The sequence below is a fragment of the Xenopus tropicalis genome, chromosome 2 (assembly GCF_000004195.4).
Source record: "Xenopus tropicalis strain Nigerian chromosome 2, UCB_Xtro_10.0, whole genome shotgun sequence".
Taxonomy (NCBI): Eukaryota; Metazoa; Chordata; class Amphibia; order Anura; family Pipidae; genus Xenopus; species Xenopus tropicalis.
Window position 1 is genome coordinate 159,286,200 of NC_030678.2, and position 14,405 is coordinate 159,300,604.

At 42.7% G+C, this 14,405-nt stretch overlaps 1 protein-coding gene across 1 annotated transcript in view; it reads right to left on the reverse strand.

Annotated features, from left to right (window-relative positions):
* Nucleotides 1-9,949: 9,949 nt before the first annotated feature.
* The window catches only part of ouro1 (ouroboros 1), a 32,982-nt gene continuing 28,526 nt past the window's right edge, over nt 9,950-14,405 (reverse strand). The window contains exons 9-10 of the mRNA XM_031897310.1: nt 11,696-12,024; nt 9,950-10,594 (exon numbers count right to left, since the gene is read on the reverse strand). Coding sequence (XP_031753170.1) covers nt 10,572-10,594; nt 11,696-12,024 — 352 coding nt within the window. The 3' untranslated portion in view covers nt 9,950-10,571. The remainder of the gene's footprint in view (nt 10,595-11,695; nt 12,025-14,405) is intronic.

The window sequence follows — 14,405 nt, forward strand, 5'->3', positions numbered from 1 at the left end:
AGGCAGAGTATGGCACACAGAGGCAGTGTAGGGCAGGCAGAGTATGGCACACACAGGCAGGGTAGGACAGGCAGAGTATGGCACACACAGACAGCATAGGACAGGCAGAGTGCTGCCTGTGTGAGCCATACACTGCCTACCCTATGCTGCTTGTGGGAGGTGAACCTGGCAGGGGTTTGTTGTGGGAGTTTGTTAGCAGTTGGAAATAGCCATTAAATGGTCCGTAAGGTGTGTAATTATGTACTGGGGGTTGCTCTGCTATCCACAGGGGATGAGGAGGCATATGGAATTTAAGGGTATATCTTAATATGATATAATTCTTTCACATATGAATGATGGTTGATATCCCCACAGTAAGGACCAAGCATTTGGGATTTTGCTGTGCTACCAACATTGTGATAAAATAGGTGTGGTTTGAAGTGAATGTGGTTTCAAAAAGGGGAGTGGTCAAAACTGGCTTCCATTAGCGGCCCTCCACCATGTATGCTAGAGAAATTCCGGCCCTCGGCACCGTAGAAGTTGGACAGCACTGATGTAGAGAATAAAATTCTGAGACAATATGCAATTGGTCTTCGTGTTTTATTGTGTTTTCTTTTTAATTATTTCATTTGTTCAACAACTCAAGTTTATCTGGTTGCTAGGGTTCAAATTATCTTAGCAACATGGGAGTGGTTTAAATAAGAGTCTGGTATAATTATAGGAGAGAACCTGGATAGAAAAATAAGTAATAAAAAGTAACAAGAAAACGAGTTTTTTTGGTGTTTTGAAAGTTGAAAAGAAAAGAAGATGGCAAATAATTCAAAAACTGTAAAAAATAAATAATGAATGTGCTGCCCCAGCAGTTAGTTATTGTATTATGTTTAATGGTTTATATGCATAGAAATTGTTTTGCTTCCACCTAGTGACCAAAGTTATATTGCAACATGTTTATTTGCTTGTCTGTAAACCCTCCCATCCCTGATGCGTGACATCAGTTCCTCCCATCATACTTTTCATCTTCCCGCTTTCCATGTGTGAAGAGCTACTCCGGAGGTTAGGGGAGCAATATTCATTTTGACCTCCAGCATTTGTTTATCCGCTCCAACTAGGGTTGGCATCTCTCCTGCCTGGAAACTCGAGGCAGGGAGGCGGGTGTGGCGGCCCGCTGCCGCCATGGGGGCAGAGCTATAATGCGGCAAGTGTCCGATCGCCACATCAATCTTAGAGAATCCTGTTTGGTTTTCCAAACTGGGAAAACAGAGCAGGCAGTTTTTACCCGGACAGCCTGGTTTTCGGTAGGTCAAAACTGGACTGGTGGCAACCCTAGCTCCAACATTTGTTCTTCCACCCCAAAATTAAGAACCTTTGTGGATTCCAAATGTCTGGTGAGTTCTGCTATCTGGCAAAGATTGCCTGCAATGGTTGCATCAAGCTCTTTATAGATATAGGCCCAGGGAGAGAGGGCCCAGGGGAAACCAGGGTCGGACTGGGCCCGGCGGGCCCCAGCTGCCCAGACCCGACCCTGCTGCCGATTCCCTGTTGCCGACGCTTTTCACATACACGCATTCAGGGGAGGACGTCCGGCGGTGGCACCTGCGGGGGGTTAGGGGGTGCGTGGCAGGGGCCCCTGTGGGGGACGCAGCTGGCGGAGGCACCTTGGGGGGGTGCAGAGCCCCTGGGGCAGTAGCCCCAGTGGGCCCTGCACCCCCCAGTCCGACCCTGGGGGACTATCACAGCAAGTGGAGTCAGAATAATAAGGGCAAATGAAAAGTTGCTTAGAACTGGCCATTCTATAACATACTAAAATTTTATTTAAAGGCAAACCACCCCATTAAAAAGTGCAAAAAATTAACAACAATTTATCATATGATCTTTAGATTTTAATAAATACTCTGTGAGACAGTCCACTGGGACTTACTGACTGCCGGCCTATAGCACTTACACCCCATAATCATCTCAAAGTGTTTAGACTGAGTGGCGCCTAGCGCAACTATGCAGAGGTGCAAAGAACGCATTTTGATGCAAGTACCTTTAATGAATGGGGTTTTATGTGCAATTCACTGCAAGAGAAGCGCAAGTTTCTCACTGTGCTTGCAGACGTGAATGCGGGTTATTATGCGGGAAAAGTACAAAAATCCCCATGTTTTTGCATGCTTTTTTGCTGGCATCGCTAAACTAGCTAACCCACACATGAACTGCTGAACTACAAACCCCAACATCTTGCAACAACTACATCTTCACTGGACTGTGTTGTGCGGAGCCCACTGGGTTTTTTCCCAGTGTCCCACTGGCCCTGAGTTTAGCTACATCCACTGTTGCATATGATAATAAAGGGAACGTAAATGGTAGAAAGCAGCGTTATGTTAAGCAACCCTATGGCTGCGCTTGTTGCCCCTGTATGTGCCCTTATTTCACGTTGCTGTTCTCTGACTTTATTAGCTTCATCTCTTAATTTCACTGATATGAGTCTCTAAATAGAAACAAATTGCGTATTAAAATAAAAGGCAGTTACTGGAAATATTCCTTAAGCAAACGTCCCACAAAAGCACTGACGCTGCTATAATCATCACAGAATGGGTTTTCAGGGCCTTGCTTAATGGTCGCAGCCGGTACAATTCTGAATTATTTGTTATATGTTACATAAGCAGAGCTAATGGATATAAACAAGGTCTCGAATGCTTTCAAAGTGATTAAAAAACGGTTTTAAGCCAGAAATCTGTAGCATCTGTTGGAGAGTTCATGGTAAAAAACAAAGTAATTGAAAGTAACCTACCGGGACCAGTAACTAGGGTTGCCACCCAGCCGGTGTTTTACTGGCCTATTGGGTAAAACACCTGCCAAGGCCAGTATTACAGACTTACTGGAGACACATATGCCCACCCGAAACTTACCCTTTCTCTTCCTTCTCTTTCCCTCATTCTTCACGAGACACTAGTGATGTCATAGCTCCGCCTCCCTAACAGCATCACTCCACCCCTCCTACATCATGGGCCGACCCTTTTGTCGCGACCCCCCCTGCTGGATGCAAAGTTCATTTTAAGGAGGCAACCATACCAGCGCTGGGCCAAATGCTTAAGGTCCCCATACAAGTGAAAATCCACTCGCTTGGCGAGGTCGCCAAGCGAGCAGATCTTCACCCGATATCCCAGCCTATGGGTGGGCGATATCAGGGAACATGTAGGCCAAACAATTGAATTATAATGGCTGCAATGGGGCAGTCGGTTCGGGGACCACATCAATGAGCCTATGCGGTCCCCGATCCAACTAAATCTTTTAACCTGCCAGCTCAATATCTGGCCAATTTCAGGCCGATATCGGTCGGGCAGGCCCCTCGTTCCTGCCCCTAAACAGGCCGATAAGCTGCCGAATCGGTCTAAGGGACATGTATTGGCAGGTACAATCGGCCCGTGTATGGCCACCTTTACTGTGCCTAAGGAAGAACACATTGCTCATCGCCCCTCCCTCCAGCTCCTCCCCCTCCACTATAAATTGCCTAGCAACAGCTCTGCTCAATGAATGGCAGGAGAGGGTCAGGGAAAGTGTGGGTGAGAGTGGTGACAAGCGGATTGGGGAAAAAGCGGGACCAATGGTGGCAATCGGTTGTGGCATGCCGCCCAAGCCCAATCATTTAAAAATGATTTATTTTTCTCTGTAATAAAACAGTAGTTTGTACTTGATGGTAACTTCATGAATCCATATTGGAGGCAGAACAGTCCTATTGGGTTTATTTAATGGTTAAATGATTCCCTTTTCTCTGTAATAATAAAACAGTATTAAGATATAACTAAGATATAATTACCCCTTATTGGGGGCAGAACAGCCCTATTGGGTTTATTTCATGGTTAAATGATTCCCTTTTCTCTGTAATAATAAAACAGTACCTGTACTTGATCCCAACTAAGATATAATTACCCCTTATTGGGGGCAGAACAGTCCTATTGGGTTTATTTAATGGTTAAATGATTCCCTTTTCTCTGTAATAATAAAACAGTACCTGTACTTGATCCCAACTAAGATATAATTACCCCTTATTGGGGGCAGAACAGCCCTATTGGGTTTATTTCATGGTTAAATGATTCCCTTTTCTCTGTAATAATAAAACAGTACCTGTACTTGATCCCAACTAAGATATAATTACCCCTTATTGGGGGCAGAACAGCCCTATTGGGTTTATTTCATGGTTAAATGATTCCCTTTTCTCTGTAATAATAAAACAGTACCTGTACTTGATCCCAACTAAGATATAATTACCCCTTATTGTTGGCAGAACAGCCCTATTGGGTTTATTTCATGGTTAAATGATTCCCTTTTCTCTGTAATAATAAAACAGTACCTGTACTTGATCCCAACTAAGATATAATTACCCCTTATTGGGGGCAGAACAGCCCTATTGGTTTTATTTCATGTTTAAATGATTCCCCTTTCTCTGTAATAATAAAACAATAATAATGCCCAAAGCATTCTGGATCACAGGTCCCATACCTGTACTGTTATCCTGCACTGCACACAAAAAACCCATCTGCAGTCGGCCATTTTTGTTGCAATGTGTATATTGCTTTTCTCAAAGGGGCATTTCCCCACACAGGTTGGAGCGGCAGAGCAGTTGGTCGGTGCAAGCAGGAGGGGGGGGGGGCGGCTCGCTTTGCTGGGGAATTGTTTCTCCCAGTTGTTCCACGTTGCTTTGATAATGCAGACCGTGCCATCAGTGCATACATTATTGATAAGACAAATGTATGTCTGAAATGTCCAGTTGACCATGAACCTCAGTTATGACACATACTAAGTGCCCTGGGATCCTCAGCCAATGAGAAGCACACGGGGCTAAAAGTAACTGTTTTTTCACATATATCACAGATTCCTATGTTAAAGGGATTCCCGGGTGGTTATGGAGTCATCAAAACACAGCGGCTGGGAATCAGGGCCTGTGCTTTAGGCATGAGCAGCTTTATCTGCCATAACCTTCCTGTACCAACGTAGTACCGCAAGTCTTTACAATTAGATTTTTTCTTTTTGCAATTTTGTAAAAACATGAAAGCAAATTTTTTATCACTTTATTTTGCAATTTAGTAACTGCCACTCTGTAAAGACTTGGGGGCTTTCTATGGCTGCACGTTACCTTTTGTGTAAGATACACCCTTTTTTATGATTGTGCTCCATTATACCCATGGCAGGGCAGGCAGTGTCCTGTTACTGCAATTAAATGGAACCTCACTCTTCTAGTACTACTTTATAGAGATGGCATTCATTTGTACCAAAGAGGGGACTGGTTAACCAATTGCTGATTGGTTGCAAGGCATGAAGTTGACAGTCAATGTAGTGGTCGGTCTTTAGCTTTTGCCTACTGTAATGTGAGCCATAGTTTCACTAACACAACTACAGAGTGCGAAATGTGCTCCAGCCCCCCTGTGCCAGTGCCTGTACCCACCCTCCTACTTACATAATTGTATAGATTGCACCACCGTATTGTCAGTGAGCCCCATGGGGGGGACATTGCAAGAGAACATTGTCTAATGTCTCATTTTATTCTTTTTTTTTATAATAGTTTTTATTTATGCTTTTGAACATTAAACATAATACAGAAAGTTAAATTATACAGTTACAGTGTCATGCAGCGATCATTTCTAGCAAATATGTTTTGCATCAAAAAGAGTGATAACAAGAGAACCCAGCAGGTGTTTGATAAAGGTAATTGTATGAGGTGCATTACAGTAACAAGGTACAGTGCTTTGCTAAAGTATTCATGTTTTGTTGCCTCACAACCTGGAATTAAAATGGATTGTTTTGAGAGTTTGCACCATTTCATTTACAGAACAAGCCTACAACTTTGAAGAAGTATTTTTTTTATTGTGAAGCAAATAGGACAAAGTAACAGAAAACGTCAGCGTGCATAACTGTTCAACCCATTAGTCAGTACTAATAGTCACTACTTTATAGAGCCCCCTTTTGCGGCAATTACAGCTACAAGTCGCTTTAGATAAGTCTCTATGAGCTGGCCACATCTGGCCACTGGGATTTTTGCCCGTTCCTCAAGGCAAAACTGCTCCAGCTCCTTCATGTTGGATGGTTTTCGCTTGTGAACAGCAATCTTCAAGTCTGACCACAGATTCTTAATTGGATTGAGCTCTGGACTTTGACTAGGCCATTCCAACACATTTATATGTTTCCCCTTAAACCCCTCTAGTGTTGTTTTAGCTGTATGCTTTGGGCCATTGTCCTGCTGGAAGGTGAACCTCCGTCCCAGTCCCAAATCACAGACAGACTGACACAAGTTTTGCTCAAGAATATCCCTGTATTTAGCACCATCCATCTTTCCCTTGACTTGGAGCAGTTTCCCAGTTCCTGCTGCTGAAAAACATCCCCACAGCATGATGCTGCCACCCCATGTTTCACTGTGGCAATGGTCAGGCCCGGATTTGCGGAGAGGCCGCAAAGGCCCGGGCCTAGGGCGGCACAAATTTGGGGGCGGCATGCCGCCCCGCCATCTAAAGCTTTTTCGCCCATACGGAGCAGTGGGGACCTCTCCCCAACTGCTCCGTATGCGAATGCTTACACGCTGTATCGATCGCGCATGCGTGCGGGGAATGCCGATGGTGCGTTTGCGCATGCGTGGGGGTGCCGATGGTGCGTTTGCGCATGCGCGGAGCAAGACGGACTGGGGCGGCCTTGGGGCGGCGGGATTACAAATCCGGCCCTGGCAATGGTGTGGGGTGATGGGATGTGATGGGATGTGTCGCGTTTGCGCCAGACATAACATCTTCCTTGGTTCAATTTTAGTCTCATCTGACCAGAGCACCTTCCTACATACATTTGGGGAGTTGCCCACATGCCTTTTGGCAAACTCAAAATGTGCCTTCTTATTTTTAAAGGAACAGTAACACCAAAAAATGAAAGAGCTTTAAAGTAATAAAAATATAATGCACTGTTGCCCTGCACTGGTAAAACTGGTGTGTTTGCTACAGTAACACTACTATAATTTATATTATAAGCTGCTGTGTAGCCCCGGGGGCAGCCATTCAAGCTGGAAAAAAGGAGAAAAGGCACAGGTTACATAGCAGATAACAGATAAGTTCTGTAGAATACAATGGTGTTTTATCTGTTATCTGCTATGTGCCTGTGCCTTTTCTCCTTTGAATGGCTGCCCCCATGGCTACATAGCAGCTTATTTATATAAATTATAGTAGACTTTCTGAAGTAAACACACAACTTTTACCAGTGCAGGGCAGCAGCACATTATATTTTAGTTACTTTTATACACTTTCATTTTTTGGTGTTACTGTTCCTTTAACGTTAAGCAATGGCTTTTTTTCTGGCCACTCTTCCATGAAGCCCAGCTCTATGCAGTGTACGGCTTATTGTGTTCAAATGGACAGATACTCCAGTCTCTGCTGTGGAAGTCTGCAACTCCTTCTGTACTGCCTCTCTGAGTGCAAAGCACTGTATATATAGATTCCAGTTTCCCAAGAGGTTATTCCAGTTGGGTTATAGGGTTAATGTCTAACCAAGTGGCTGAGATCTTTTCAAATTTCTTTGGGCATCCCTGGGCTTCGTAAGTTAGCTTAACCATAGGGAGAACATTATTAACTAGTTTTATCCAGTCTGGTAAAAGAGCTCGGTTTAGTGATCTTGTTTTATTTAAAGGAACAGTAACACCAAAAAATGAAAGAGCTTTAAAGTAATAAAAATATAATGCACTGTTGCCCTGCACTGGTAAAACCGGTGTGTTTGCTACAGTAACACTACTATAATTTATATAATAAGCTGCTGTGTAGCCATGGGGGCAGCCATTCAAGCTGGAAAAAGGAGAAAAGGCACAGGTTACATAGCAGATAACAGATAGGTTCTAAAAAATACAATAGTGTTTTATCTGTTATCTGCTATGTACCTGTGCCTTTTCTGCTTTGAATGGCTGCCCCCATGGCTACATAACAGCTTATTTATATAAACTATAGTAGACTTTCTGAAGTAAACACACAACTTTTACCAGTTCAGGGCAGCAGCACATTATATTTTAGTTACTTTTATACACTTTCATCTTTTGGTGTTACTGTTCCTTTAAGGGTATTATGTCCTCTACTAACCTCAGCAAGCATACTTCTGGAGAGCAAGGGCCCGGGAAGCCTAACTCAGAGGTCAGATATTCTATCAGTTCTCTCCAGTCAGTAGCAAGGTGTGAGCAGGACCAAGTCATATGATAGAAAGAGGCACCTTGTTCCCTACATTTAGGACACTTCTTCTTCTGGGTTACGTCCTATTTTTACCAATTACCTTGGGTTGATATACAGCTGATGTATAAACCTAAAGTGAATTAATCTATCTCTCAGGGAGATCAGATCACAGTACAGGGTATCTGTTATTTCTTCCCAGGACTCAGTACAGGTATGGGATCCCTTATCCAGAAACCCGTTATCCAGAAAGCTCCGAATTACGGAAAGGCTCGGATAGACTCCATTTTAATCAAATAATTCAGAATTTTAAAACTGATTTCCTTTTTCTCTGTAGTAATAAAACGGTACCTTGTAACTGATCCCAAATAAGATATAGATATAAGATATAAATAATCCTTATTGAATGCAAAACAATACTGTTGGGTTTAATTAACGTTTTATTGATTTTTAGTAGACTTAAGGTATGGAGATCCAAATTACGGAAAGACCCCTTATCCGGAATACGCTTGGTCCCAAGCATTCTGGATAATGGGTCCTATATCTGTACTTAATTAGCTTGCCACTTTGTTAAGGCTTTGGCAAAGGAAGGAAAGGAGTTAATTAGTGACATATAATCTAGAGATCAGTTTGCTGTGCTGAGGATCACGGAGGGTCAGTTCAAATGGGGGAGTATAATATTGCACAGTGAGAGTCGAGAATTGGACCCTAAATTCACAGCGGAGATGCAGGTAATGGTAGAACTGTATATCCTGATATCCAGTTTTATCTTTGATTTGGCTAAATGTAGGAAATGCATTTTCCATCAGAAGGTCTCATTTTATTCTTAGGTGGGAAAGTCTCCCATAACTGTATTCCTTAATATTTGTGTATGAGAGCAGCTCTTATTTATACCCCTATGAAACAAGCCTACAGCTGTCTCACTTGGCAGCATGGGACTGAACTTATCCAGAACAAGAGGCCTAGAGCCCCTGTGCTACAATAAGTTGCACACTAACTACTAGACACCCAGAAGGAAACCATCACTGCTGTTGAGATATCCAGTAATTTGCCATTGCCTGTATTCTACAGTCCTTTAATATCGAGTCGAGGGATACTGGGAGCTACAAGTGAATGACAACACTCTGTAGATTATAGAGGGGCAGGTCAATAAACCATTATCTTTTGTGTGGTCCGGTGTTATGTAACTGTTAAGTAATACATTCCCAAATGTGGTTGCCAATAACCAATGCTTATCTCCCAATATAAGAGCCTTTGTACCCCATGGGGACGATGTGTCAGATACCATTATATGGCCACATTTAAAGAGCTGGTCACTTTTAAAGAGATCTGGGAGCTGAGGATAAAATAGCAATGGCTACTTGCTTCCCTCTAGACCAATGATCCCCAACCAGTAGCTCGGGAACAACATGTTTCTCCCCAACCCCCTTGGCTGTTGCTCCCAGTGGCCTCAAAGCAGGTGCTCATTTTTGAATTCCTGGCTTGGAGGCAAGTTTTGGTTGCATAAAATCCAAGTATAATGCCAAACAGAGCTGCCAGTCCACATTTGGCTACCAAATAGCCAATAACAACCCTTATTTGGCACCCCAGGAACGTTTTTTATGCTTGTGTTGCTCCCCAAATCTTTTTACATTTGAATGTGACACTCAGGTAAAAAAGGTTGGTAACCCCTGCTCTAGATGTTGTTGAACCAAGATGGCCACCTGTGAGTAGGTGTAGGCAAACCACATAGGTGGGAAGGTAAATGTATAAATGGGAACAAATTTATATAAATAGTCCAACAAATAAGGCACAAATAGGAACAAAGGTTGAATGTTTAAATGCTTTAATTTCTTTACAATTCTGGGGAACTACAACCTGATCAGAAATGTCCTATACACTCCATTACAAAGCCTTTGCTGAAGACTGGAATAAACACTTCTAGCAGAAACACCGTGCCTTAGGATTGTGATGGCACTTTTCAAATTTTTTTTTTCCGCCAGCGTGTCAGTCACAGTAATCGTGAATCTGGCGTTTTCATTATAGCAGACATTTAGCCTGACACATATAGTCGAGGGCCCTTTTCAGTTCAGCAGTCCGTGGCGCCGAGTACAATTTCCGATAAAGGCGAACGTCCTGCCGTTCAGTAATTAGAGATTTATGTGGCAGGCTCGGGGTTACATGTATAATTTATCTTTCATTTGAAAATAAGCGCTCAGTATTTAGAAGCAGGCAAGAAAAGAGCCTTTTTAATTTAGCGCAAGAATACTCAGAGGATTAGCACACCGCACAAGGTTCAAATAACAAAGGTTCCCTTTATTAGAAAATATGAAAGTAGCAAACTATGGAAAGCCGAGGGTCTTCCGAAAAGTGCAGATATAAAACCAGAAGTCATTCAGCAGGTTGGAATCTCTGGGAAATTTGGGGCAGATGGGGAGACTTTACAGCTCTTCAGTAGGCGGTAGAAGAAGATACTGAAATTAAAACATCAGTGTTAGAAATGACCATCATTGCCAATATAATAACATTAAAGGGAAACTACTGCCTCAACATCTTCCTGCAGAATTCTGCTTTGTACTCTGCTTTCGGGTTTTTTAAAAATCTTAATTATGGAGAGGTACACTAGTTCCCCAATGGAAAGCCTCCTACGGTTGCCACCAGCCTGGTTTTTGAAGGACTGTTTGGTCCAAAACCTCCAGCCTGGTTTTGAGGTTAAAAAACCAGTATAATTATTCCCATAGCTGCGACCTGTGATGTCATAGCTCTGCTCCAATGTCACAGCCTGCCACCAAGAGATAATGGTCCTCCCATAAACTTCACTGGAGGACCCCTGGTGTCACCAACCTGCCACTGATGTCCATTTTATGATTAAGACAAAGGTGGCAATCCTATATCCCCTAACAAAAAAGTTGCCCTCCTCCCATAAAGAAGGGTGTGGTTAGAAGACAAAATGCCTGACTTTTCAGGGAGGCAATTCGTCAAAAGGTTAAATTCTATGGAGTGGATTGGCTGCTGGCAATAGCTCAGTAAAGATACTGCAAGTCAGATGTAGGGTAATGTATAGCCGGGGGGCGGCCTGTACATTAGAGTAGGCAGGAACTGACTGATATTTCCAATCTCAAACTGGATGTTTTTTTTGTCTCCTGGGGCTCAAGGTGGGGCAAGAGGTGTAGCAATAGTTATCTTGGGTATTTCACCATCTTAACATGCCCAGTAACCAATATTATTAGCTCATATCTGTGATGTCACAGCAGTACAGTTATAAGAATAATATTCTATCATGTTTCAAGGGCTATTATATGATAATGCCTTCTCCCAAGCCAACACATTTATATTATAGTTTATAATTCAGCTTGTAGTTCTATAATCTGTATACTGTAACTTCAAAAGATCTTAGAATTCTTTATACATTTATTTGTTCTTATATATATATATATATATTAATTACAAGTAATTAGCTCAAATGTACATCTCCTGCCATTTTCTGTAACTACAATGCTGTAAAACATTTTTATAATACAAACTATGGGGAATGTGAAGAATACATTACTATTACCATAATTGTAACAACTTACGTGAGCTGGAGTTCAAACTGTAACCTCCTGTAAAACTGCCGCTGCCTAGTCCACCACCAAAACTCAAGCCTCCGCCCAAGCTTAGTCCACTGCTGAGACTACCTCCAAATCCGCCACCAAGGCCTCCACCAAGACCTCCGCCAAGACCTCCACCAAGGCCTCCGCCAAGACCTCCGCCAAGGCCTCCACCAAGACCTCCGCCAAAGCCTCCTCCAGCACCCAGACCTGCGCCACCTCCAAGGCCAAATCCAGCTCCACCACCTCCGCCAGCTGCTCCACCCACACTAGATTTGGACATCTGCACGGTAATGCCACCTCCACTGCTGAGCCTGAAAAAGAGAAGGCAAGTGGTATTAGTTATTATACATGACACTTCTAGATTTTATTATAACCAACACAAAATCTATATCCTACAAGTTGTGAGGCCAGCAGGCATAGCATAATGTAGCATTTGCAATAAACTGAGGGTATAGTTTCCCTTTTAATTCAAACTTGTGGGTGAGCAGTCTACCTGCTCTGTAGGTTTTAGTGCAATCACAACTATAGGGCATCTTGAACATCAACATCTACACCGGTCAGATAACTGTATTGGAATAGCCCTGCATACAGCTGATAATGTATAGCCTTATGAGCTATAGGAAGCCACCAAGGAATTCTGTCACCATATAAAAGCCATTAAGCCACAAACTGAGTGATTTTATACAGGCCACAGAACTCCACGGAGACTTGGAATATCCTTATACACGACAGCAGGGGAGCACCAACTGTTATATAACATAAGAGATTAAGATTAATGGGAATGTTGGTACCCATCCTTTATTCTGACTTTTAAATATAGATTGCTTACATATGCTGCATTTTACTGGCGGATAAACATCATTGCCCTAGATATTCACTGATAAAGGAATGAGAAATGAATCTTGCAGCTAAGTGTTGGGGACACCTAGACAGTTCCTCAAGTACATTCATGCAGGATAGAATACACCTAGAGATAAAACTTATTCATTGCAAATTTTAGAATGTTTGCCTTAGAAAATATATTTCCGAAGGTGCTTTCATAGCTCCTTGTTAGTAGTCTGCTCCAATAAACAATGTTTTTCTAGTTATAGGGGGGTTATTTACTGAGTGAGGGCAGGGAGCAAAGTACATAAAGTGCAGCACAACAAAATGGAGTGCAGAGACCTTGGTTAACCTCATGAATACAAAGCAGCCTCTCAACAAAGGGTTGAATGGAGGGTGTTGTTTATACAGTGCTCATTATCTCTACTGAATTAAATCAGCAAATGAAAAGGGAGGTAGCAAAAGTGTAAAAGCAAATCAAATCTCTGTTTTATAATAAAGAAAACATGTATAATTTTATATAAAAAGAATAGTTCAAATTTTTTCATTAGTAGAATAGGTGGAATGTATTTTCAGCATAAGACAATTTATTCTGCTCATGTTAAAAAAAAAAGCTGCGTGGAACCAGTTTTTGAGACCCACGTCCCGCAACCCACGACCCAGACCCGTAACCTGTATTTTAACTTGCTTTAACTCTCTACCCAATCTGCAACTGCCTTATACGCAACCCTATCCACGACCCGCTGACCACCATTAAACAGGAAGTGCTGTTGCCGCAAACTGTAAGTGACATCATCAGAAGTGGGCGGGGAAGGAAAACCATTTATTCAATGTTCAAGGAGTAAAATATAGATAATACAAGTAATATATTATAAGATAAGTGCTATGGAGAAGACCAGCAACTCGACTCACCGACCGACATCTATACCCGCTTCCAAAAATGCTACAAACAACCTGCTTTTTTTTACAGTTACCCAGAGGACTAGTAAAAGTAGTGCCTACTACCCCTATGAGCATTAGGATTGCTCATTTAGCTCTGCTTCTCAACAAAGCACCACTTTATAATAAGGCCACTGTGGGCAAAAACATATAGCATTAGCACTGTTCTCAGTGGCAAGGATCTGGCAAGGATTCAGAGAGGGACCTGAACAGATGCATAGCAGTTACTGAGCTGAGACTGAACGTAGTTGAATGTATTACAGGCTATTAATGACCGCCATACTTCAGTGCTGCACTGTTTGGGATAAAGTGACTGTTACAGACTCCATGTCACTCCACTGTGAGCTGCCATGATGTTCTTCCCTGTTCCACCAGCTCCGGTTTCTAATGAGCAGAGCCAAGTGCCAGTGGGTTACAAACAAATGAACAGGAGTTAACGACAGCACTGACAGAAACGGAATAAACTGTTAATGCCATCAATACTGGGGGGGGAATACTGATAATGCGGCTAGCAAAACACGTCTCAGAATATAAACTTGGCTCTGTACACTCCCTGCAGGCTCCGGGAGTTTTATTCACACTCTTATTCTCCGCTCTAGTATCACAAGCCGTGAATAAATATCATTCAGAAAAATGACTCTGCATTCCACTCTGCTTTCCATGAACGTGTTGCAGAGCTTCAATGCCTAGATAGGAGATCCGCTGCGCTGATTTACAGCAGGCTAGGGGCTGGCATGTCAATGGGCAGCACACATGGGTAAATGAGCCCCCTTGGATCTGTATTTTGTGCAAATGAATAAAAAGTGCAGGAGATGATTTTAACTACCACACACTGCAGTGCAGATTTAATAATCAGGTCTCATCAGCTTCTATGACAGGTGAACCTCATTTTCTGCTTGATGATCCTATGCTTAGCTTCTCAACAGCTGCC